At 33.1% G+C, this 27,673-nt stretch overlaps 1 protein-coding gene across 6 annotated transcripts; it reads left to right on the forward strand.

Annotated features, from left to right (window-relative positions):
• The first annotated feature begins 1,937 nt into the window (after positions 1-1,937).
• On the forward strand, positions 1,938-27,198 carry LOC118744755 (E3 ubiquitin-protein ligase MYLIP). Of its 6 annotated transcripts, none has more exons than XM_036478042.1 (6): positions 1,938-2,058; positions 4,276-4,388; positions 4,462-4,593; positions 24,500-25,449; positions 25,944-26,606; positions 26,681-27,198. In XM_036478042.1, the coding sequence occupies exons 3-6, from the start codon at positions 4,588-4,590 to the stop codon at positions 26,808-26,810; spliced, it is 1,749 nt and encodes a 582-aa protein (XP_036333935.1). In that variant the 5' UTR covers positions 1,938-2,058; positions 4,276-4,388; positions 4,462-4,587; the 3' UTR covers positions 26,811-27,198. The 6 variants fall into 6 exon arrangements, with proteins under 6 accessions (XP_036333935.1, XP_036333938.1, XP_036333934.1 ...); XM_036478045.1 differs by lacking the exon at positions 1,938-2,058 and adding an exon at positions 2,122-2,274 and having other exon boundaries at positions 4,462-4,597; XM_036478041.1 differs by lacking the exon at positions 1,938-2,058 and adding an exon at positions 2,122-2,274.
• Positions 27,199-27,673: the final 475 nt, after the last annotated feature.

Raw genomic sequence — 27,673 nt, forward strand, 5'->3', positions numbered from 1 at the left:
CGGCGGGTAATTGGGTGCGCAGAGAGTCATATTCCGATGTAACTCCGTCTGTGTTGAGGGCAATAATGTAAGATGGCAAGCTGATTTGTTGGTAGCGAATGGTTTACATATATTTTTTAAAGGTTTAAAAGTTAAACGTAAAACAGTAAACCGGCAAATTTAACCAAACGAAAATGTTGTGTGTATTTTGGAACGAATTACAGTCATCCTTTATCAATTTAGAGACAGAACCGGTTTCGGCATTGTGCCAACTTTAGGGTAATTTTACCTTTCGCACAAATCTTTTATGCAAATCTTAACCCGTGCGGAGTTTGCTGGTCTTCCATCGGGCGCCTCCCCAGGTAGCGGATAGGGGAATTGCTTCTTAGATATATGAAGTACCGGATTTACTCCGGGGCGGACCAAAACTAGCAAAGCCAGGTGGTTTCGAGACTGCAACAAGGTTACATATCGATTTATAAAGATGACTTTAAATATGTAGATCTCTAAATGAATATCTGTAACTAGCCGAACCAGCAGTGCTAAACACCTCAAAAACCCAGAAGCAACGGTACCCCATTGGGACGGCTCTCTGGTCTGCGTCTGTCCCAGATTGGGCGGCAGTACATCCTCACACCTGGCAGCAGGTATAAAATGCAAACCCTTTTTTAATTTAATTTTGAAATGTACAATCAGTCCGGCCCTCAGTATCCGGCAAAAGAGGGTTCGAAAATCCCCGGAGACCCTATCGTTGAAGTGAAGACAACAGGCTCTGACGATAGACTAGCTACTGATGTCCCGTTCAAACAAGTGTTTGCCTCAGGCTTGTATGAACGGCGAGCTACTGCGGCAAATTATTCGACGAGTTACGAATCGACCGCGCAGGATATTCAAAACCCCACAGATTCGTGTATGGTTGATAAAAAATCGGTCGACATTGGTGAATTGAGACGCAAAAGAAAGATGGGTTATAAAAGCTCACGTCGCTACCTAGCGAAACTGAAGGAACGCGATCCTACCACTCTGACTGCAAAAGAAAAGGCTTTACAAAAGAAGCATGCGTACATTGTGCGGCGATATGAAAGTGAGAAGGAACTGGAAGTTGCGAATGATGTGCCACCCCCTTCTGCGGACCCCAAAAATGCCCAAAATGCAGATATGCATAAGAATGTTGCAGGAAATCCCAAGCCTGTTTCTATTTCCAAGAAGGCAGCAACAGTGCAGCCACCGCTCCCGCGAATAGGCAATGAAAGGCCGTCGACATCGAGCGCTGCGTCAGCCGCCAGTGCAACAGCTTCAACAGAAGTTATGTCCAAAAGAAAAACTTCAAACGACAACCAGCCGCACGAATCGAAGCGGAAAAAGAAAATGCCAGCCATTCACACTGCGCCTGAACTTCAGGTAATGATTATGGATCGCAATCATCCAGAGGGAAAGATTTCCACGGAAAATTGGTGGCTGCTAGAAGCGCAGATTATGCGAGGCCTCCTTGTTGAAATGGAACGCACCAACAACTCCAACATTGGCATGTATGATGGTGTCAGATGGCAAAATGGCATGAAGGTGATCGGTTGTGGCAATGAGGAGGCGTTGCACTTCCTAACGAACTTCATCCGTAGTCAAGGTGAACTTTGGCCTAACGCAAATCTGGAAATTGTACCCTTGTTAGAGATGTCAGCGCGTACGAATGTGCGCGTTTGGATTCCACCGCCCATAGTAGACGATGCCACGGTCTTAGCGCTAATTAAGAAACAAAATGCTGATGTTATGCCTGACGACTGGACAATCGCTAGTGGTCGACCGCGTGAAAAAGGTAACGGCAAAGATTTGTGGATCGCAGTTGGTGCACAATCTTTAGCAGCTTTGCGGCGCAAAGACGGTCTTATACGATATGGTATTGGCCAGCTCAGAGTGAACATTACGGATAAGGAGAAAAGTGGCAATCATACAAATAGTTAGAGCGGGTGCAGGGAGTGTGCTGTGCTTTATGGGGGGAAAGGAACAGAGAGAGAGAGCGAGAGCCGGCTCGCAATTTATGTAACAGAGATTATTTTCACCACCTAATCTCAACTGCGTAAGGTAAGTTGGAATGTTTTACTTTGCCTTAAAACAAATTTTGATTTTGTAATCCTTACGCATAGGGTGGTCATGCTTGAGCGGGAATTTTCTGCTACTCTTAAACTAGTAATTGCATTTCCCAAATCTCTGGAACTGCGAGCAATTGAGCTGGTGGCAGGTTTAGTGAATGCAGTGGATACATACATACATATGTATGTACCAATAAAATTAAACAAGGTTAGTTATTTTCCATGTATACATACCAGAGATGGGGCGGGATTTCGATTCCCACGGTAGCAATTTCAAAATGTTCGGGACGGGCGGTAACAGGAAGTTCTTTAAAAAGTTGCGTGCGGAACGGGAAACAAAGCCTTTCCCACCACTCCCGACTAAATCCGCAACTTCTGAAGATCTTCCTAAAAAACGTTATATGAAATTAGCCCTAAAGATGCCATATCTTTCAGTATGCCGAAATTCGAGAAAATATGCATACATATTAAATAGGGAGGGCCCAAAAAGAAGTAAAGTCGGAATTTTAAAGCCGCCACCCACTAGGATTGTTGTTCGGAAAACTCTGTTTCTCTTCAGGAGATTCCCTGTAATAATACCCAGTTGTTTATTTAAACATTTTTTCATGATAACTTTTTTTATAGGTCCGTCAAAACTCCCAGAAAATGCAATGGAGGAACTAATAAAAAATCTTTAGTAATAAAAAAATGGTTAAATAAACATTTGGATATTATTATTGGAAGTCTCCAGAAGAGAACCAGAGTTTTCCGATCGAAAAATAAGGATTTTCAAGAATTCTATATAATTTCTACGAAAAGCTGGTTTTTTTTCATATAATTTACATGGGAAGCTTTGGGCATATTTTTTGATTTCAAAATAAAAAATGGGGGTATATTTCTCGGTATAGAACAATCCAAGGTGTGGCGGCATTTAAATTCCGACTTTACTTTTTTTGGACCACCTTAATACATACGTATATTAGTATATTATCTAAAATTAGTTTCAAAGCCATGTAAATTTTAATAAGTGATAGGAATGGGCGGGTTCGGTACCTAAAAATTGATTGAGAGTTTAGTCCCGCGCCCATCTCCTATACATACTTAACATTTCCGTTTCCTACAATAGAAGCTGGTAGTCAATGCTAATATTATTAGATACTAAGTGGTCGTTAGGGGTTCAATTAATCGGGAAATACTGTAGTTTCCAGAAGATTGTAGGGTCAACCAACGATTGACTTTTCTTTGTCAGATGAAACTTAGTTCAAGCTAACAGAATATACAGTATTGGACATATCTATACCACCCCTATTCCAAAGTGATATTGTTTGCCACTTGTGTTTAATTCACTCTTTAACGAAGCTTATATACAACCAAGTTTTAAACTTTTTAAAAGACCACAATAAAACGTAATAAATTTTCACCCAAATTTCAAACTTTTTTCTCAGAAGTGTTGGAAGTTTTTCGCCCATTTTATAGCCCGTTCAATTTTAGTCTCATAATGTGCAAGTATCAAGTGGTTAAAAGTCACCGTTGATTTTTTAGTATTTTTTTTTGTCACATTTGCTTCCATATAAGGGATAAACAAAATAGGGGCATTCTCTGAGTTTCTGAAAATGTGTTGCGTTTTTTTGTAGTCTTGTTAAAACTTTTAAACTTTATATGAGTTTTGTTGGAGAATGAACTGTATTTCAATTTAAAATTCCTAAAAATAAATAAATAAACATTAGTGGCACACAATATCACATATATTATAAATTGCTAAAATCTATTTGCATGTGAAACCTTTTTCTATGCAAAACAAGCGATTGAATAGCAGCTTTTGGAAAGTTCGCCCAACTCAGCAGCACAACCGCTGATTACTTGGAATAGGAGGGATCAATGCTTCGAGAAGCAAATAAATTTAAAGAAAGTTGCAACAATTTTTGTTTTTTCCAATTTCAATTTTTTATTTTTTATTTATTTTTTTTTGACATCTTCGATACCAGAAGAAACAACAAAATTCACGCAAATGTGGTTTTTACCCTAATGCTACTACCTGTTTGATGTGCCTTAACTTGTGCCATTACTTAATAAATTAATAAAAAACAGTCACTAATTTCTTTTTCCCATAGCATCTTCTAACTGAAAATTTGGCATAACTTTCGAAACTAAAGTATTGTTATAAAAAAAACAAATAATTTTACAAGTTAAAAAAAGGTTAACCATTTTTGTTTGTTGATTTTTCCGACAGGGTCTATTATCCCCCCATTTCGCCATCCTTAAGTCACCAACTTGTGAAAATTAAATATAGGGTTAAAATCAGCATTCACCTGATTACCAATTGAACTGAAAAATTAGACAAAGGTAATGTTAATAAGATCACAAAAACTTAGCGTAACGGCGCATTTACACAACTAATTGGATTTGTTTGTTGCAGCATAAAGAACAAGAGCATTAATAATGGCAAAAAACAACACGTTTAAAGGTCGTATGTGGAAAACGTGCGAGCTGTCACATGCAACTGTAGACATACATACATACAACGGCGCGTAAATTTAAGGAGATGGAGGTATGTAAGTGCCATTTATTACAGTGATTCATAATATTTTAAATAACAAATAAAAAAACACAATATATGGTTAACTAAATTGAAACGAAGTAGTGTCTAGGCATTGAAATGACCAAAAATTGTCACCATTTAAACTGGCATTTTTTAAAGGAAAACAACTTAATGCCAATTTTTGCAAAAGAAAAAATTGATGTCATTTAGTGCCCAGTGGAGGAAATCAGGCATTACAATTCATACAATTTTGCATCTTTCTAACTCATCAGCCCTCTAATTCCAAACCAATCACTATTTTTAACCGACTTCCAAAAAAGGAGGAGGTTATCAGTTCGTCGGAATATTTTTTTATTTTTTTTTTTTTATGTATGTTACCGCATAACTTTGGACCACGTCAACCGATTTCGATAATTCTTTTTGCATCGGAAAGGTAGTGTCTCAGAGGTGGTCCCATACTAATCTGGTTAAGATCCGATCAGCGGACCATGAGATATATATATATATATTTTTTTTTTATATGAGAGTTGAAGTCGGTTTTTTTTTTGCTAAAAATTACTTGTTTTAAATACTATTTCTTTTACCAACAAGTTGATCACGCACATTAAGTGAGCTCAGCATCTCAGTGCCAATAGGGGTATTCAGGCGTTAATGCGAAATGCAATTGCAACGATGCAAAATGTGAAATTGCAAACTTTTATCAACAACAACACATCCGAAAATCACGCTTTAGTCATTGCGTTTGCTTATGGTTCGTATAGAGTTAAATGCAATGACTGCTGCAAGATTTTCGACTGTGTTGTTGATAAAATTTTGCAATTTGATACTTGCACTTGGTTGCAATTGCATTTCGCATTAACGCTGGAATATGCATAATGTTATAACACAAAAATGTATTACCCAATGTACTTACACTGCCGGCAACAAGTATTGGCACAGCTGCTTTTTTACAATATATGCACAAATTTTTATTGTAATATTTTTCCGACAATTTTTTATAAAAATATGGTTCATTCTACAACAAAAAAACAAAAACAAAAATATGATTTCTAAACTTTGTGCCAAATTTGCGAAAATTCATAAAATTTTCAAGCAAATTTTAAATTTTTTAATCAGATTTTTTAGAATTTTTTTGAGTATGCAGATTTGCAGCCCAATCAACTTTATTGTAATAAAGTAGAAGTTCTGAGTAGCTACGAATTGCCGTTGATTTTTGGCAATTTTTTCACGCTGTCTCTTCCTTATCAAAAAAAAAAAATCGGAAATACTTTATTTGGAAAAAATGCAAAACACCTTTAAAAAAAATCTGAAAAATTAATACGATTTTTAACTACGTACTTGCATTTTTTATACTAGAATTTAATGGGCTACAAAACTGCATACCCAAGAAAATTCGAAAAAACCTGATTAAAAAATTGAAAACTTATTGAATTTTCGCGAGTTTTGCACAAAGTTTAGAAAATATATTTTTATGATTTTTTGTTGTAGAATGAACCATATGTTTATAATAAAATAGCGGAAAAATATTAGAATAGAAACTGCCAATACTTTTTTCCGACAGTGTATATATGTATTTTCATTTCTTTATAAATTTTTCTGCAACTGTTAAAATAATTTTTTCTCCCGAAACCTTAAATATGAACATACATATGTTCATTTTTATGAGTCACTGTGAGTGGAGAAGTAGATAAATAATTACAGTCATTTCATTTACACAGAAACGTGGCAGATGACGTTTTTTTACGATTCTGTTGCATCGACGCTTGCCGCACTAATATACATATACTTATTTACAAGTTTAAAAGTACTAACATGTGGTACGTGACATTTTACCAATCACTTCAAACGTAAATTGCCTCTTCAACATATCGTACATCATTTGTTATTCAAGTACGAGGATGGCCCAATAAGTATAAAAACCTAAATTTTCCTTCAAAGTGAAATTGTTATACTATAACACAATTTTTACTTTAAAAGGCAACAAATTTAAATTTTCAAGCTTTTATTAGGTTTCACCTTTGTGTAATCAAATCTTGCAATCAACTTTTAACCAATTTCCAGATAACTAGAGACTTGAAACTTCAAACTTTGCATACAACCTGATGGTAATGCAATTTGAAAGATGAATTAATCCGCTAGGAGGCGCAGGTGTCGAGATATTTTAAAACCCCAGCTATTAAGCTACTAATATGATCGCTCGATCATATTGTAACCGTTATTATCAGATTTAATTTCTTAGATTTTAATGGCTAAAAATGATCGAAAAATAATAAAGACTTCAATTCTCATTTAAAAATTTAGGAGTACCGTTAATTTCTTCATGATCGGACCTAAACCCAAGTTATTACATATATACAAAAAAAAAAAATATTCCGACGAAATGATAACCTCCTCATCTTTTTGAAGTGGGTAAAAAAATCCAAAATAAGGATTACATTTTGATCGAAAAAAATCAGAGAATAATCACAAAATAACGTTTAAAGTTTGTCGAAAAAACAAAAATCTTGATATTAAACGGTTATTTTCGGTTCCTGCTATTCATTAAATAATTAAAAATATAAAACTGAAAACTAAACGTATTCAGTTCTGTAGCGTCTGTTCACCTTCAGTTTTCGATCAAAACTCCCAAAATGAAATGTGCTCGAAAAAAACTAAAATAAAAGACAAAAAATTACATGATATCAGTTAAATACACTTATATCGACAAATATATCGATATCTACATCGATACCGATGTGTCAAAACCACGTGTACGTCGATAACGATATCGATAAATACATTTTTTGACTGCAATGGGGATATTCAAGTATGACGTAACCACAAATCGGGAGCCAGGGGATCTTTGGTTTGCTTATTTTTCTGATTTTTCTGAAAAACTTGGTAGATTATAATTTGAATAAATTTCGAATGTACGCTAATTTTTTATGCACTAATTCCTCATTTCTAAACTGATTATTGCTGGTCGTGAAGCACAATAAAGAAGCATGAACATTACTTGTTTTGTTATCGTTATCATTTTCTTTATCGATATCGCTAAAGCTGTCGATAGTGTTATCGTTATGAGCGTATTATTAATGAGCGTTTTCCAATAAAATTAAAAAACAAAGTTATGGCATATTTAAACTTATACATATAAACTTATACATATAGTTATCGAAATCAATATTTCGACCGATATTATTGCTATTGTTATCGATATAATTATGTCTTTCGTTATCGGAGTCGTTATTTGTTGTCGATGTTGTCGATATTTTATCGCTATAATTTTCGTTATCGCTGTTGTTAGCATTATTGCGTTTTTGTTAATACATTTAGATAGATATGCATTTCACATAAAAAAAGGCGCGAAAAATAGCAACGAGCATAAATATGCAGCATTTATCGAGCAATCCCCGTAGCGACTACAAAAATGTTAAGTTGCAAAACAGCTGTTTTTGGATCAGATGGATCGCAGTGGGACGTCCGCAACCAAGTTGCTCTTAAATAAACAATTACAGCGTGCTCTTAAATGTTTCAGAACACAGACAAAGTATTGAAAGAAGAGCTTCAGACCCAGCGCACTGCCCCGGAGCACCTTGCACGGTGGGTGTGTGTGCGTGTATCTCAGAGATATAGCTGCAGTGCTCAGCTCACTTATCGCATTGGCCAGCGCTTTTCTCCCCAAAGCATTACGGTAATGTTGGCGGCATATGCTCCATTGTTTGGCGCTCAGCTTTGCCTATTTTGTGCCTGCCGTATATGCATTAGGGTGGCCATCGAAAACATTTTTTTTTTTTATTCAAGACCCTACCCCCTAATTTACTTCCTTTTTATGAAAAATATTATTGCCTATTTTTATAGATTTTTTTTAAATCATTTAGAGGTCGCGACGTGTCTTTTTAGGCCATAAAGTACGGATTTGTAGATTTATCAGTTTTTGAACGACTAGTTTGCATTCAATTTTAAAGGTCGAACATGTTGTGATAAGAGGATTTATAGGCCTTTAAAATGATGTATCATAATTGTCAGTCTTGGACTGTCGGGATTTTTCATAGGGCAAATTAAAAAAAAAAAAACAGTTTTTTTTTATGTTTTGACCATCACTTATTTCCACAATTTAAAAAATTAAATCTATTTTCAAATAAATTTATACCACACTTATTGCAATCGCATAAAAATTGTCAAAGTTAGGCGACTTTTCTTAAATACAGCCTGGAAATATGCGGCTAAGGGATTCATTAATATTTATTCAAAATTGGTATATACAATCGCTCTTTTTTAAAGGCCTATAAATATAAATTCTATTCTCACAATATGTTCGATCGTTTCAAATTGAATGAAAACTAGTCATTCAAAAACTGATAAATCTACAAAACCGTACTTTCTGACCTAAAATGACACGTCGCGACCTCTAAATGATTTAAAAAAAAATCTATAAAAATAATAATATAATATTTCTCATAAAAAGGAAGGAAATTATGGGGTAGGGTCTTGAAAAAAAAAAACTTTTTCGATGGGCACCCTAATATGTATGTATGTATGTATGAGTATGTGCTTGGTTAATACAACTCGTAATTCCATGTTTGTATGCGGTATTTTCCTGTTTTTTGTCATTTCATTTGTTTTATACTTTGTTTTTGTTGTATTTTTTGCATTTCGGTTTCAACGTCGTCGGTGACTTTCTATCGGAGAGGCAACAGACAGCAGCCCCGGCAGGCCTGTATTGTATTGTATTGTATGGTTGGTTGGTTGGTTGGTTGGTGTTTTGTTGGTTGTTGCAAACGGAAAACGTTCAATCGCTACGCGAATTTCAAGCAATACAGTTGTGTGAGCGGCGTTCGCAAAACGCAGGTGTACTAAATACTACTACCACCCAACCCACATACAAAGAAGCATATGTACATGAAATTAAAGGCATTTTGAATGCTAAAACAAAAATTTAAAGTGTTACAAAAAAGTACAGAAATCGCTGTAAATAAAAGTTGAAGAAATATAGGCGTGAATTCTAAAAAAATTAAAAAGCTATTGAACTCAAATACATTTTTCGAATATTTATACATTTTATGTAGAACCCAACGAGTCTAAATAAATACGAAGTATTCGCATATTTCAGCCGTGAAGAAAAAAGACAATAAAAAAAAAAAAACAGGTCTGCCTTTTGTGCGCGCAGCTACTCGTACATAAAAAATACCTACGTATAAACATACGTATGTACATGCACAAAACGCTACTTAAAATCCAGTTTTTCATATCCGTATAAGTGTTTGCAAGACGCGTAGAATTCACGTAAATTGCACGTGAACAGCGCGAGCAAGCAAAAAAAAAAACACCAAAAGGATACGCCAAAAAGTGTCACAATTCGTGAAAACGAAACAAGAAACTATAAAATAATTAAAAATAAAAGCAAAAAAGTTAGCCATAACAAAGTGAAAGGCTGGCGTCGGCTGCTGCAACTCCATCTACCACAGCTATTGCAACGCAAAGGCGGCGAATTTAGTCAAAATGTGGTGCATTGTCAATCTACCGAACGGCACACAATTAGCGGTCAAATGGGATACGAAGGCAATCGGACAGGAGTGCCTCGAAAAGGTGCGTTTTTGTGTTGTAAAGATTTTTTTTTTGTTTTTTTTTTTTACCTTCATAACTTACCTTCCCCATACTCATTCATTCAGTTGGTCAGCTCAAACTAATTTTTTACTTTTGTTTTTTATTCATACTATATACATACCTACATACATTTTCTTCATATTTTTTTTCTGTTCCTTCACTATCTGCCGCTGTGTATTGTGTTGCACCGCAACGCATCGCAGCTACATGCACCGCACCCACCGCATACATATCGGTTTTCGCAATGACCTACGCAACAAAACACTTTGCCGCATATTCGTCATTCAGTGGCAACCGCAGTAAAGAATAAAGCAAGAAGTGAATAAAGCGCATACATAGTATGTATAGATATAAAGGCATTTACATACATATTTCTATATATACATATGCACTTATTCATAAGCAATAAGTCATTGATTTAACGCAGGAAAGCCGCTTCTTCCTACTTAGTACTCTGTGCTTTGCTGTTGCCATTAATGCTGCTGCAGTTGTTGATGTTGTTGTTGTTGATACTTTGCTGCATCGATATTGCACTAACTTCGCGTATTCTGGTTGTTAGTTTTGTTGGTTCTTGCTTTCTTACTCGTACATATGTACATACATATGTATGTCCAAAGGGCAAACTTGTCATTCATTGTCCACTACACCTGTTTAAAGTTCATTTTGGTGTTTTCGAAAACACAGCAATAAAATGTGTTTAGTGAGCAGTATGGACATATGTATGTATGTATGTATGTAATATAAAAACATTCTTATGTAGGAATGTAAGTTTATAAGCTTGTAAACAAATAAAAAAATCACAGCTACTTGTTGATTATTTAGTTGTTTGGTCTTATCAATTTTTGTTCGACTTTTTTATGTTGTTTATTCTAAGGGTGCTAAGTTAAAGTCGAGCAGTGCATATATGTATGTATGTAGGAAATGTTTTCGAACGCACGGTAACTGTAAATATCTAATACATATGTATGCATTTAAAAGCGTATTTGTTATGTAAAAATGTGCCTCTTTTTATGTACACATACCCGGCAAATAAATTGAATTTAAAATAAATTGATATACATAAGTTCAGCTTAGTACCCGTACTGATATAATTAAAGCAGAAACTTGTGCCTACTGTGTACATGACTAATACTTATAACAAAAAATAAATAAAAATAAAAAAATAAAAAATAAAAATAGAGATGCTTACTCGCTTCTCACGCGGTCAAGACAGACAACTAGCCAAGATTTTAGCAAGAAATTCTAGCCCAATATGAAGCATAATATCGTGCCCTAACCGCCAAAAAGATGTACGCGGTGTTTAGAAAATTTTATTTTAATATGTATGTTTTAATAATTATGTATGTCTAAATATAGGACGTAACAAAATTTGCAATAAAATAGTATCTAGTATGCATACATACATACATACATACATATACTTTTCTGAAGGACTCTTCTTGTAACACTTAAAATTATAAAAAAAAATGGAGCACGTCCAGTGTGAACCTGTAGTACATAGGTTTTTTTTATACAATTATGCATAAAAATTTAAATAAATAAATGTTTATATTTTTATTGTTTTTTTTTTCAATTAATTAATTAATTTTTATACAAACATATATATGTACAAATGTGCATAAAAATAAAGAAAAAAGGTTACTAAAAAATAAAAATAAAGTAAATATTAACATTTCAAAATATAAAATTTTTATGAAAAGAATTAACAATATTTGAAATTTAGAGACCAAAAAATTTGAAAAAAAGTCAAAGTTTTTTGACATTTAAAAATTTTTTACACTAAATTTTGTATTAAAATATAGCTGTATATAATTTTAATTAAAATTTCAAAGGTAAAATAAAATTTCGATATGACTTTAATCGATAATTTTATGCGATATCTTTTATCGATCTTTTTTTGTTATATTTTTGCTAGTATATAAAAAACTGGGTCGCTGAGTTTTTTCTCGTTATATTCGTTTTTAATTTCATTATCTCGAAAACTTTTGTACCCAACGTTTTTTTTTCAAATTTCAAAAGTAATTAAAATTTTACTGATACGAGTGGCATAGAATTTAACACCTAGCACATTTTGCGCTAACCACAAGGTAATCTGTGCGTAGTCTTTGCAGCCGAAATGACTTCATCGCCTAAGTAAGAGCACAGTGCTTATCAGCAACTGGAAAACTATTTGGAGTGCAACTGACAAATAAACCTCAAGTAATGTATTTAAGTAGGCCTTTACTTGGAGTACGTGCACGCCCACACATATTTACATACATAAGTATATAGAGAATAGATACTTCAATTTTAGAAACTGCGCAGAATATGTACACAAATATCTAAATATGTAGTAAGTATTTGCAATGATAATCGCCTTACCAATATGAGTATGTACATATATTTAATGTTTAAATAAAGAAAGGAAAAAGTTAAAAAACTGTCATATTTGTTTAAGTAATCATCGCACAGTACTTTGTGCTGTTATGAGTTTAATGAACGCAAAAAAAAGTTATTTCCTTTATTGCGATTTTACATGTACATACATATGGATGTATTTAATATGTTAATGTATGCATATCGACTAAGAGATTAACGCACACCCTTTTTAACGGACATTCAACTGTACAATGTCATTTCACTTTTCTACGCACTAAGCATCGAATTTTTCAATTTAGCGCAAGGTTCACTTAAGAACACTTAAACTCATTTCAACCTTAATGATCATCATTATTATTATTTTTTTTATACATATCTATTATTATTTTTTGGTAATTACTGATAGCAGCAGCTAGCTTTATACCATTACTGTTAATTTCATAATGAACTGAATTTATTGACTTTGTTTACTCGTTAGCGATATTTTTACAATCGTTTTTTCTACGTATAGCACATTGCTCGTTATCAACGCTTTGGTTATTAAGAAATTTTGTAGGTGTAGAAAGTATTGATAAGCACGATGTCTGTCGACATAATCTACCTATGTACATAAATATGTATGTACATATGTATGTATGTATAGATAGAAATACCTACTTATTTGCCTTGCATTAACAGCGATAAATTGCTTTGTTTACACCTGCTGCTTTGCTTTTTTTGTATAGCCGTTAGTTGATAACCATTTCGACTTTGTACTCTTTGTTAATTATATAAACGTATTTATCGCAAAGTTTTTTCTTTAACGCTGTTATAAGAAAAGTCAATTACCAACCATTTAATTGCCATAAATCACAAAAAAGCAGTTATCGCGCACAAAGGGAAATATATGTATGTATATGTATGCACGTATATGCATACATAAATATATAAAAACCTAAGTATCTGCATACAAATACATATTGCCCGATGTTTTGTCCTGTTTACGGCCTACCTATGCGGAAATACATATATCAAAACAAATAGCATTAATCGTTTTTAACGGTTTAGTCAACGTTAAATCAATGCCATATTGTAATTGCGCTAAGCAGTGCAGAATTGGCATTGATATGGCGCATAATTGTAGATTATTTATCAAAAAAAAAAACAACAATACAAATCACGAAGAAATATTAAATTAAATATTTGTCACCCACAATTCGTTAATCACACATATTATTTATAACTCCAATTGCCTCATTTAATCTGTTTATTAATGCGAAATATTATTAGTAATCCGCCTCGCAAGTAATCGATTTAAAGCTCACTTAGTCAGCATTGGTATTGAGATAAGGGAAGTATTTAATTATGGTAGGCAAAAAAATCGATTATCTGCTCTTAGTAATAAATTAATTTTAGCTGTTAGCATAATTTGGTGCTATGCCACCTGCAATTTTCGTAACTCGCCTAATCCCCGCTATAATGGCGACCATTTACAAGTTTTGTGATTCACAATTGAAGGTTTATTACTCGTAATTGTCTTGGACTTTGAGATCTGCATTTTTTTGTGTGTAATTGTTTGTTTCGCAAGTGTTAATAATAGTATAATTTATGGTGTAATAGTTATACTTAATATTTACATAATTAACGCAATGAGAAAGCGAGTATTAAAAAGGTCTGCAAGAAATTTTCATCGAAATTTTCAGTTTTTCGATTCGATTTCTTAAAAAAATTTTCATTATGCAGTTTTGTAACTGTTGATTTCAGGGCATTTTTTCGAGGACATTGCGCATTTTCTTCCATACAACGCATGAACACAATACAAAGAAGAAATTTTTATGCTGGCGACTTTTGCAATTTTTGCTCACTTTCCAAATGCAACCTTTTCAAACATTTTCAATAACTTTTTGTTTCAAGAAAATATACCAGCTAATTCAGCGTTAATCGCAACATGCACAACCTGTATGAATAATTTAACAATCTAAAATTACACAAGCCGATTTAAGTAAAGCATGCAAATTTCACGCATGCATTCAAACATACAGACAAACGGGCAGACTTACATATAGATAATAATGCAGGGGCCTGTTTGCTACAACACTAGTTACGTCACTGCGTTTTTTTCCAGATCGATTATGCTAAAGGGTGTGTCAATTGCATGTGTTTATATATGGCAAGAACCTTGACCGGGTCATAGATGGGTCAGAGAAAGAATACATATAAACGAAAAAATCATAAAAAAAAAATATGAAAATAAAAATACAAAGCGCAAGCTATTCTTATCAAAGTTAAAAAAATTATATAAAAAAGAAACGCGAGAAAAAAGTATATTTATTTGTTTCATAACTTAATTCTCCCTTTTATCGTAATTATTTAATTCAAATATTAATCAAAGCTTAACACATTTGCATAGTACATTTATATAAATCTTTTTTTTGTTTTTTGTTTCGTAAAACGTGATTCAAAACATGGGTATATGTATATTTAATGGGAGTGTACTTACGCCCTTGTGATTAAATATAAGTTGATTATTGTAATCACAATTAAACCGATCAAATGAAATTGCTCTCATTAATCAGTTGCTGGGCAACTATGGGAAAATAAATATGCATATGTGTACAAAAATACACTGATAAGAGTTACAAAAAAGAAAAATGTTAATTTATTTCAATAAGACCCAACTGTTGCTAGTTGTTGTTTCAAAGTTGGATGCATTACGTATATTTTGTAGCTGCAATCAGCATTATTTTCATATGTACGTCAATCGACAGAGTTCATTGAGACAGCATAAAAAGGTGAAAAAGTGTATTTATAAAATTTTTTTTTTTTCAAATTAAAAATGCATATATGTACACACACACTTTCATAAAAGTATTTATAACCTCAAATTAATATATAAAAGGTATGTAAAATAAAAAATAAAAGTAATAAAACGACAGGAAAATAAAAACTACAAAAAAAAAAAACAATATATACCTATATAATTTTATAATTAAAAAAAAAATATTTAATAAAATTAAAAAAATAATACTTCATTTAAAAGATATTTTAACAGAATGTCACGATCTTAATTCGAAATATTTTTAATCTGAAATCATTAAAGAACATTTGTGACACGTAAAGTTAAAAGGGACCTACGCTCAGAAAAAAAGATTTCGAGAAAAACGACTTTGAAGTTTACCAAGTTGATTTTGATGTTTCTGAACGTTTTAATGGATTGAAACTCGTTACTCGGGGGTTTTCGGGGTCGCTGATTATGAATCCGTTCGTTGAATGAATTATGAATGAATTATGTTCGTTTTTAAAAATTCAAAATGGCGGTTCCAATATGACGGAAAAAAAATTTAAAATTTGTTCGGATTCATGTGAAACTCCAAAATGTCGTTGACACCGAATTTTGAAAAACTAACATCGGATTCGTAATCAGCGACCCCGAAAACCCCCGAGTAACGAGTTTCAAGCGAATTTAATTAATTTCAGAATAGTTTGTCAGATTTGAGTTTTTTTTGTACTTTTTTTTTGTGAAAGTACCTAACTTTGAAGTGAATTTGTGAAAAAAACTAATGCAGCTAGAAAAGTGCGGTTTATTGCATTGGAAAGAGCGGCCCGTTTACTATAAGAGTCGATGAAAAAGTGAAAACCGATTCTTTCTGACCGTAGGTCCCTTTTAACTTTACGTGTCACATTTTGTTACGTATTTTTAGATTACATCATAAACGCTATTTTGTGAATGATATTCTATTTGTTATTTCATACTTTTTTGCAAAAATAACAGTTTCGTAAAATTTAACCCTTTTCCCGCTTCCAATAATTATTGGAGTCTTCAAAGTCAGGAAATTTTATATTAAAAAAAAAATAAAAATTGTAAAAGGGTAAAAAATGTATGTCCTGAAACCAGCTCTCCCGGAAAATCACAAAAAAAAAATTTTCATTATTTCTATTGCTTCAAAAACCACTTTGCTTTTGCTATGAATTTTCTTGAAGAAATAAATATACGGGCATTTTTTTCTTGAGAGCTGCAAAATGATTTAAGAATTTGATAAAAAAATTTCTTTTCCATTTCTTGTGCGTCATTTCATATGAATTTTTCGTTTTTCCTGGGAGCTGGAAACAGCCCTTAAAACAGCATGAATAACAAAGTTGTTAAAAAAAATTTAGAAAGAAATTAATTTTTCGAAAAATCCATTGTTAACGGTAATAAAAAGAAAGAAGGTAGAGAGAGATATGAAATTAAAACGAAAATTAACAAATTTAAAAAATTTTGGAAAAAAAAATAATTTTAGTATGTACACGAAAAGTGCATAAACGGCAATAAATAAAAAAAAAATAAAGCCGGAATAACGGAAAAGTTTAAAAATATTAAAAATAAATAAATTATTCGAAAATTCCATCGTAAAAATAAAAAAAATAAGGCAGGAAATAAAAAAATAAAAACAATTTAAGAAATTAAAAAAAAATAATTTTAGTACTCGAAAAGTGCATTAAAGCGGCAATAATTAATAAATTAATAAAAAACAATTACAGCCAGAAACTAAGAAAAAAAAAATTAAACAGCGATATCATTAAAAGACAAAAATAATATATTCAAAAACGTTCTATCATCGCTTTTGTCCTGCAATCGCCCGTTTGTTTTAAGCAAATCTGCGCTTGCAATACATTTTAAAACCTTTTCAGATTTTTTTTCCAAAAATTAAAAAAAGATTCAACTGGTTTGTAATTATTTTCTTAATCACTAACATTGTCTGGACGTGCGAATTGGCACACAAGCGATGAAAGTGTGTTCAGACAGGTTTTGATGTACATATGTACATACGTACATATTTATTTTTTTATTAATTTCATTGACTATTCTAAGAGACAGATTTTACATCAGCAAAATAAGATAATGTGAAATCTAACAAAAAATTTGCATATATGCATGTATAAAAATAAATGCATAATTTAAAATAAGTTTTATAATTCGATTGCAATCAGCAACACTTAAGCATCCAGTCAGCAGTGCATTTCACCTCAGCGACATTATAAAATTGCAACTCATTTACAATTTTCATACAATGTGTGCGAGCTAACAATCATAGATAGGTACGAGTACTTTATAATATTTAACTACTCGTAACTACTTAAAATGACATTGCTACATGCACGACAACTGATTTCACGCTGTCTCGAAAAGCTGGTGGAATCACTCGGCAACCGCGTGCTACATTTACAATATGGTACGGTAGGATACAACAACACAATATCGAAATGTGTATGACATATTTCAGAGATACAGCAAACATTATTAGTATATAATATATGGCCACAATGTAAATTGTGTATATGTAGTGTTTCCCATTCAGGCCGCCAACGTCAAGACAACCTCACCTCGATGCCAAAAGAATTCGAATATGGACGCCGCCGACACCAAAGTGATAAATGTAGAATTGTAAACTTTGCTCACATGCCTCTTCACACGGTTCATACCTATTTAAAACATAATTAAATTAAATAAAATTAAATAAAAATATATACGTATACATATGTCAGTATGCATACTAATGTTTGATCTATGTATGTATGTATGTATTATATGTAGTTAGATATGTACCAACAGCGCGCCCGCAAAAGTACTTATATGAGCATATTTGCATTTGTTCGAATTATTCAATTTATTTCATTTTCTTTTTTGAAAGCACAAGTTATTTTAAAAATAGCACATTGACCACGGCACGAGGCACTTTTTTCGACCAATTCACTCTGGTACTTACCGATCGTTTGCTAATCACAAAAAACAAACCTGTAAAAAATGTTTCAGTAAAAAGTAAAAGTAAAATTAAAATTAAATAATTTGCCTTTAAATAAACGCAAATCCTGCTGGCATAAGAACAATTAATGTTTGAAACTCACGAAGCGCATGCATGTGCCTGAACTCTATTGAATTAAAAGTTAATTAGGTTTACGCCTAGCTATACAAACTGCGCATCCCCTCGCCCCCATTCGTTGAACAATATTCTTTACGTTAGTTCATATGTATGTATGTATGTATCTAAGCATGAATAGAGCTGATGCGCCCAGTCAGGCAGTTAGTTACGGCACACTCATTAAGCAATGTCCGTGTTCGCGCTGCACTCATGGAAATCCCACTAAAATTAAACGAAACCGTAGGGTCAGGGTTGCCAACTTTGTACTTTAGCTAGGTTTTGTGTATATGTAGATATGTACATATGTATATATAAGAGTTCTTGAAAAATTCAAAGCCTGTTTGGAGACGGTCATGCCTTATAAGTATTATGAGTCTATGGAGTTAACCGATACACAAAATGGTCATTGCTCGTTCCAAATACAAAATTATACTTCTTCAATTTCTTCTTTACAAGGTTTTTGCTTTGACGTTTTTTTTTGCCCGAATCGAGGTATCAGAACAAAATTTGCTTCAGCACTCACAGCTGAGCATAGCATAGTTCGCACGTGCGTTCTCTTATCGGGCCTTTACCGATCAAATCGGACTTTATATGCGGTTTTTTAGATATCTCGACTCATGCGATACTTATTGGGTTAATTTTAATTTAAGGCTTTTTACTAGCTTGTACGTATGCAGAATTGAATTTGTATCAAATGAGACTGTTAAATGTAAAACTACATATAATAAAAAAAAAAAACAAATTAAATTAAAAATTAAATTCAAACAAATGAACCTAAAAACTAAAAAAAAAATCAATGAAGAAATTAAAAAAAAAAAATTAAAATATAAGAGTTAAATGATAAAAAAAATATTTAAAAAAATTACAAAAATTAGATTTAATAAAAAAATAACATAAATGAAAAACTTTAAAAAACTAATTTAAAAAGTTTAATACAAATAAAGTAAATAAAAAATATAACATAATTTGAAAAGATAAAACGAAAAAAAGCAAACAAACTCAAATTGAAATTTATAAAAATATTTGAATATGTAAAATTTTTTTGTAATTCATGGACCGAAAATAACCGTTAAATATCAATATATTTATTTTTAGATCATCGCAAAATGGTATTTTTTGATTTTTATTTTTTTGTGGTCAAGACCCTGTCGGAAATGGAAGTACTTTAAAGGCAATCTAAAATTACCTTTTTGCGAACTACAAGTGGTTGGAATTCCTCCTTTTTTCTTGCAAGCAACTTACTTTATTAACGTGTCCTAGGAGCAAGTCAATTATCCGACTCTGCATTTGTTTTCAACTACATTAAAATATGTATATTTGGCTGAAATGACATTAAAATATTTTTTTTTAGTCCATTTCCAACTATTTTAAATTCCATTTGTTTCCAACTAGATATTTTAAAATTTCTCTGTTTCTAACCTTTTCCATACCTGTCTATTTCCAACTATTTTAAAACCTGTCCGTTTCCAATTACTTGCATACCTGTCTGTTTGCTACTATTGAAAAATATAATTATTTTAGGGCAAAATTATTCCAATAATCGGTAAATTTGGTTTTTTATTTAACGGTAAAATTTAATAGATTTTTTGAGATTTTTTTTTTTTTCAAATAATAAATAATTGTTATTCTGGTTTTTTAGGTTTTTTTTCGGAAATTTTTAACTATACATGCTGCAGATTACGTTTTTATGGCTGATTTAAATCTTTTATGATCTTAAAGAATTATATTTGAAAATTACGTTCAAAAACTTAATGAGTAAATAATAATAGTCCAAAATTGATCGAAGAAACTGTAAAAAAAAAATCGAATAAAAAAATAAAAGTCCAAAAATAACAATTATTCTTGATAAAAAAATGGCAATCATATATTAACGGTAATTTGTATTACAAAGCTCATAACCGTTACGGTTGGTTTAATTAGCACTTAATATGTACATATTTAGAATACAACCTCCTATTCACTTCACTTATAGGCCTAAAAGGGTTAAGCTTTGCACGACTCTTATCAGCATATTTTACAGTTTAAAAATGTTCAATTAATCTCCATACAATTAGCAAACATTTATGTTCATTGTGCAGGTCTGAAAAAAGTAATTAATGCAACTCAAGGTCTTAAACTTTAATTTAGTTGCAAAATAATAAAAAATGTACCTACTAATTTTTAAACAGGAAAAGAACGTCAACGGTGTCAACAAATTAGCAAACTCAATGAAAATAAAACTTCATACAGAAGTGGAGTGTGCTTGTGTAAATATATACAGTCATACATTTGCAGCTATTTAATTTCAGACGCCTAACAACAAACACTGTTTAATTACACTTTTATTAAAATAAACAAGACATACGTAACGAATGTACAAATTCCAAATTAACGGCAACACTGCCTGTATGACCAACCCATTAACACGCGGCAGCATGAGTATGTCGCGCACACACGGCAACCGCCTAATTAAATACAAACAAAAAAAAACGTCGAAAAAAACGAAAATCGCGTTAAGTTGAGTTCATATGTGAATGGGTACAAAGTCCAATTTTCGTTTGGGTCGCGGTACAAAGTCCAATTTTACCATTCACACACAGCATGCTGCTTCGTATACTATATATACTTTCGTACAGATATATATATATATATAAATATATATATGTGTGCCTTTAGGTGTGTGTGTGTGTGTGCATGCGCGTGCGTGAGTGTTACACTTCATTTCTGTTTTGTTCACGAAATTCTCTTCATTAAACAACTTTTTTCTCTCACCTACATAGTTGTTATTGGCTTACATACTTAAATATCTACTAAACAAGTATTGTTAAGTTCATTCTCTTGCCGCAACAACTACCAGCGTTGGGTACAATGTCCAATGAAGAAGCCTCAGCGCCAACAATAAAAAAACAAAAAAAAAAAAAAAAAAGCCAGCGAGTCGCTCAAAAAAATAAAAAAAAAAATAACAATCAAAATGAATCAGCAGAGATCTTTCGCAGCGATCAACGCATGTTGCGCTCTTGTAATAGATATACACTTTGCGCACACAGCAATTGTGTATCTCTTCAAAATACTGAAGACTCATCAAATACTCGTACTTTTTCTCGTGCGCTCTCTTTTGGCTTGTAGGAGTAATTCGAGATTTTATTGGTGCCTTTTTTGTATGTGTGTGTCTATCTGATCGCACATCTGTTTTGAAACGGCTTTAACCCGCTCAAACTCACGAGTTTGACAACAAAACCCCCCTTGTGGGTATGTACATATGTATGTATGTCATTTAAAGCCAGACATACGGGTTGGCTTGGCTTGCCACAGTCTATGGTATGGTCTACTCGCGCTTTGAAACGCTAGTATGAAATATGTACTAACAAGTCCAAAACAATAGCAAAATTTTGCACAAATACAATACCTTTGAAGGTATGAGGAAAGAAAGAGTAAGCTCTAAAACTTTAAGCTAAGTAGAAAAAGAAGCAGAGAAGTAGCAAAAAAAAAACGTGCTGGAAGTGCGCATGCAAGCAGACAGACATGGAAGCTTAACTGGGCACATGCGCCTATAGGTGCTCCTTATTTACATACATACATATGTACATTTTAGGGTGGTTCTTAAAATATCAACATCAAGTGGCACCCATTTTATTTTGTTCTACGAAAAAAATAAAGACATTCACAAAAATTTTAAACACATTTTTAGGGCGCTACCAGGGTTTAAAAAAATTCAAAATGTTTTTAAAATCACAAAAGTTTGACAATATTCGACATTGACCAGCTATGAATCGGCGAGTTTATGAATTTATATGAATTTTCAAAGTTTTTCGATTTTTTTTTTAATTTTGAATGTTTTACAACTCTGGTAGCGACCCATAAAAATGCGTTAAAATTTTGTAATTTTTGTGGGTGCCCCATATAAATTTTAAATTTTGATATTTTTATATGTAAATACATATGTATATAGATATTTTTGGATGGCGGCAGTACCATTTAGCTAACAGCGGCTAGCAAAATAGCAAAAAATCTTAACTTCCAGCCTTTTGCCTGAAAAATGGGTATAATAAAGTTTGTATGTACATTGAATTTTCACATAGATACTTCTATTCAAATAGTATCTCACCTGGAATCTTTATTAGCTTCGTGCATGCTATTGTATGCAACTACATACATACATATGTATGTATATACCAGCTCGAGATAACAATGCTCCGCAGTTAAATTGAAATATTTTTCAAGAGAATACCTATTATAATTTAAAAGTTTACTTTGCAATAAAATTGCCTTTTTATCGCACTTTTTAGAGCAGTGATATTTATTTAAACAAGAAAAATTTTTTTTTTTTTATGGCACACAGACAGCCGCACCCACAAGTTCGGCGACGTGACTGACTACCTGCATACATACCTATGTATGTACATAAATATTCGGTTTATTTTTGATCTCCACTCGCTCGCAGGTTGATGTCATCGCATATTGTGCTCTACTTCGTTTGCAGTTTTGTTGACTTTGGCGGTTTATGAGTTCAAGAAACAAAAAAAAAATAAGAATCACTAAATCGACTGCAAGCAAGACCCATATTTGAATTAAGACGCAAATTAATGGAGTTAAAATTGCGTTTTGCACAAAAGTATGAAGCCAGCGTTGAAAAATCAAATAAATTCCAAAATTATAGAGTTAAAGAAAAGAAAGCGAAAGTTTTGAATTTGAATAACAAGAGCTTGGAAAATGTTTCGTAGTTTTGCTAAAAGACTTTCAAATATTTTAAAAATTACTTGCGCACTTTTTCTTGCAAGCTAACCTCCCCATTCTCCAAGCTAACCGCTTCAAACACAAATTGAATTGACTTAAGACCGTGCGTGCTGCTTCACAACTGATTACTCGCAGAAGAAGGAGAAAATGATAAAATTTTCGCATAAAATTGCAAAAGAAATGTACTAAGAATTAAGTTCTTACAAATATTTGATGAACTAAATTAAAAAAAAAATCAGTTTCAACATTCAAAAATAATTAAGAAATAAAAAGGAAAAATAATAAATCAAAAATTAAAAATTAAAAGGTAAAAAAATTAAAAAAAGTAAAATATTTAAAAAGAAATAGGAAATTCAAAAATTCAAAAAAAAATCAAATACTTCAAATCTAAAAAAAATAAAAGTTAAAAATTTTTAAAAGTAAGAAAGAATATTTAAAAAAAAAATTTATAACAAAAAAAATTACACAATTACAAAAAAAGTAAAATAAAATGAATACATAATTAGATAAATAAATTAAATTTGTTCACTTCCTTAAGGCGTTTCACACAGTTATATGGCGAAAGTGAAGGGAAAATACGTGTTTCTAAATATATTATCTCCAAGAAAGGCCTTGAAAAAACTGCTTTATTAACCGACTTCGAAAAAAGGAGGAGGTTATCAATTCGTTGAAATATTTTTTTTTTATGTATGTTACCGCATAACTTTGGACCACGTTAACCGAGATCTATAATTCTTTTTTTTAGAGGAAAGCTGGTATCCAAGTGGTGGTCACGTACATAGATACGATCATCTCTTAAATTTTTATTTGAGAATTGAAGTCGGTTTTGTTTTTTGCTTAAAAATTACTTGTTTCAACTGTTATTTTGTTTTGTTATTCAGCTCTCTTTTTGGGAGGCTTTAGCAACCAGTGCCAGCCCCTGTAAATTAAGTATTTTTTTTTTAACTGATTTATTACACCTTCGCCTAATTTATTATTGCCGTGTTTTGCGTAGTAACTATTTTCGCTCAATCAATATGTGCTAGTTACTAAGTACACTACATACATATGTATATTGCCTAAAACGATTTATGCGATATCAACAAAATATCGCTTATCTTTAAACAGTTTAATATATTTGTGAACTTGGTCTCATAAGCTTTTATTGATATCGCATTAAGTTAAAGAAAATTACTAGTATTAGTTTTAAATTTGTTGTAAATACACGCTCAATTTTGATAATTAAAATGCATACAAACATACATACTCCGATGCATTTCATATCCACATTCCACGTTTATCTCACGCGCCAATCTTCGTCGATTTGTCTGTCCACTTGAATACAGAGCTCATTTACGCCAACAATTCTAACCCACGCTTCCCCCTTCTTATCTTTGTAGGTTTGCAAAGCACTCGACATCGTCTGCGAAATGGAATATTTTGGCCTCGAGTACTGGACACCCAACCAGGAGGAATCGCGCACACGCCAATGGATCAATCTACGTAATCGGCTTTCGTGTGACAACAGCAGCAGCAGCATACATTTAATGCTCGCATTACGCGTCAAATTCTGGGTGCCCGTTCACTGTTTACTCCAGGAGAGTGTGCGTAACATTTTCTACATGCAAGCGCGTTCCGATCTGCTGGAAAAGCGCCTGCGCGCACATGACTGGAACAATGCGGCCAAATTGGCAGCGTTGTTGTGCCAAGCTGATGGTATACGCTTCAATCCATTATCGCTGAAGGCGAAATGTCCCACACAAGCGCGCAGAGGCAGCGGAGGTGATGTAACCGCACAGCAACAACACTCACACAAGGAGCGCAAGGACAAAGAACATGTGTTGTCGTTCAAGAAGCGACGCCTTTCAAAGCAAAAGTCCACAGAACATATTGAAAATTTACATTTGCCTGCCGTTGTTGCCGATGAAGGTTCGACTGCTTTGTCTGTGACAATGAAATGTAGCGGTAATGCCCACGCAACGTCACAATTAGCAACAACAACGACGACATCAGCGTCGGGAAGTGATGTGACAGAAGATGATACAGTGTCGACATCGCCGTTGTGTATATATCAAAGCTATATTGTCCAACCGGTGTGTGCCGATGACGGTGTTGACGCTGATATGCCGGAAGATTTCTATCATCGCATTGCAGTGGAACATGGCAAGCTGGCGACACTGAAAATGACATCCAAATCGGCAAAATATTGGCTATTGAAGCAAATTCAGGATCTCGAAGGCTACGGCGAGGAGGTGTTCAGCGGCGTGACGACGCATGAGAGTTCGGTGCGTTGCGATGTAGCCGTGGGCGCTAATGCGATCACGACCTGCGTGGGAGACGAAAAGAATGTGTAAGTATTTTGAGTTGTAAATTCCTTTTTAACCGACTTCCAAAAAAGGAGGAGGTTATCAGTTCGTCGGAAATTTTTTTATTTTATTTTTTTTTATGTATGTTACCGCATAACTTTGGACCACGTTAACCGATTTCGATAATTCTTTTTGCAACGGAAAGGTAGTGTCCCATACTAATTTGGTTTAGATCCGATCATTGAATCATGAGATATATAGATATTTTTTTAAGTAGTTTTTTTTGCTAAAAATTACTTGTTTATGAAGTTATTGTACAAGACAATTAAAAAAAAGGCAGGGGATTCTGTGTAGTCAGAAAATTTGAATAGATAGGAGCTGGTTGAAGTTCCAAAGAAGTTCCTGAATAAATTCATTTTCGATTGTTTTTGCACACGACTTGCTTGTTTTTTTTTATTTCATTGCAACTCATTGCTAGTTCTTGATTTTTTACCGCTCCCATTAATCAACCATATTTTTTTTCTCATCACTCTTACAGCATCCCGTTCAGCGCAATCGCCTCTGCTAAATCATTTCGTCGCACATTTAAGCTGGAATATGTTGGCGATTGCAATGATCGCCGAGAACTCGAAATCAAGTTGCCCAAACATGCTATTGCCGCTGGTCTTTACCGCTCCATAACGGAGCGTCATGCCTTCTATGTCTGTGATAAGGTACGTGGCGTGGTCACCAATCAATTCACACGCGATCTCAAGGGCACCATCGCCTCCATGTTCAAAGAGGATACCGAATTGGGAAAGCGATACGTGTTCGACATTCAGCGCACCTGCCGCGAAGTGCATGATCAGGCGCGTCGCATATTACACGAAAAGGGTATCGAAGCATTAAATAACAGTGCTGTCGGCGGCAATGGAGATCTCTACGATAGTCTACTCGGCGGTGTTGCTCAAACGCACAGTACGAGTTCGCCTTCGCCGCAACAATTGGCAGGAGAAGCACCGCATTTCGATGATATCTGTGTGGTTAGCGATAAATTAGACTTGGCGCTGCGTGAAAAGGAGAAACGTGATGCGGCCATTGCACGTTGTGTGGAAGCGCGCGTTTCCGAAGCGATGACCTGTAAAATTTGTATGGATCGTGAAATCAATACTATGTTCAATCCCTGCTCGCATATAACCACCTGTGCAGAATGTGCGGCGAGGTAAGTTCGAAGAGCACTTCACTTGATGTATGGGCTATATTTTAAGTAATTTGTTTCCATCTTTTATTTTATAGATGCATCCACTGTCCCAATTGCCGTGTAAAAGTGACGAGTACGACGCGAGTTTTTCTTCCACCTGAATTACGAATAAGCGCCACTACTGCACCTGCATCCGTCACGATAAGCTGTGTCGCTGCGCATTAGTAAATGAAAAGAAGAAAATGCATTTATAATGAAATTATTGGCATTAAATGCGGTCTGCACTGAAAAAACAAGCATCGACTGTGCCGAACAAAACAAAAAATCTCGAAATCGTTCTAAGCGCTAAGGCCAGTTTTTTATGCTTTCAATTATGTACGTAGACGCAATGAAGGCATAGATTTATAGAATATAACTTTTACTTTTAAATTAAAAATAGAGTTATGCAAATAACTGTACTGTAGGTAATTAAGACTTTGAATTAATTTAAGTTAGTTGACAAGTATTTAAAAACACATTTTACCTTATTAAAAAAAAAAAATAGTATTTCAACAAGAACACAATTTTTGCACATTTTTCCTTATAACTTAAACAACTTACGGAAGCCATGTTGTATGTATTCATTTACATATGTATGTATGTACTATTGACGTTTTTTCAACATCGATTTCGCAGCCATCAAAACATTTTTTATTGACATCGTAACGAAGATAATCTTACAGTACATAAACTAATTCCAATCGATGAGCATTTTTTGAATTCTTATATTTTGTTTAAACTTTTGTAAAGTTTTGTTTTGCTTATAAAAGTACTTGCGATTATAATATAATTTCAAAATTTATATAACGCATACTGAGCGAAAGTGTGTTGAAACAAAAAATAAAAAAATAAATTAAATCCAATTTAATTAAAAAAGAAAGTCAAGTCGCATTTGCAGTTTTATTTAATTTGTATACATTTTGAATAAAAGCAGTAATGAAATCCAATACCATTTCCAGTCAAACAGTCGAATGAGCTTGGTTCGAATTCGCCATTTAACCGTGTTTACGAATGCTGGACTTCTCCATCAGTTTTAGTTTAGAAATAAA

The sequence above is a fragment of the Rhagoletis pomonella genome, unplaced genomic scaffold (genome assembly GCF_013731165.1).
Source record: "Rhagoletis pomonella isolate Grant_MI unplaced genomic scaffold, Rhpom_1.0 Rhpom_scaffold_00008, whole genome shotgun sequence".
Classification (NCBI taxonomy): Eukaryota; Metazoa; Arthropoda; class Insecta; order Diptera; family Tephritidae; genus Rhagoletis; species Rhagoletis pomonella.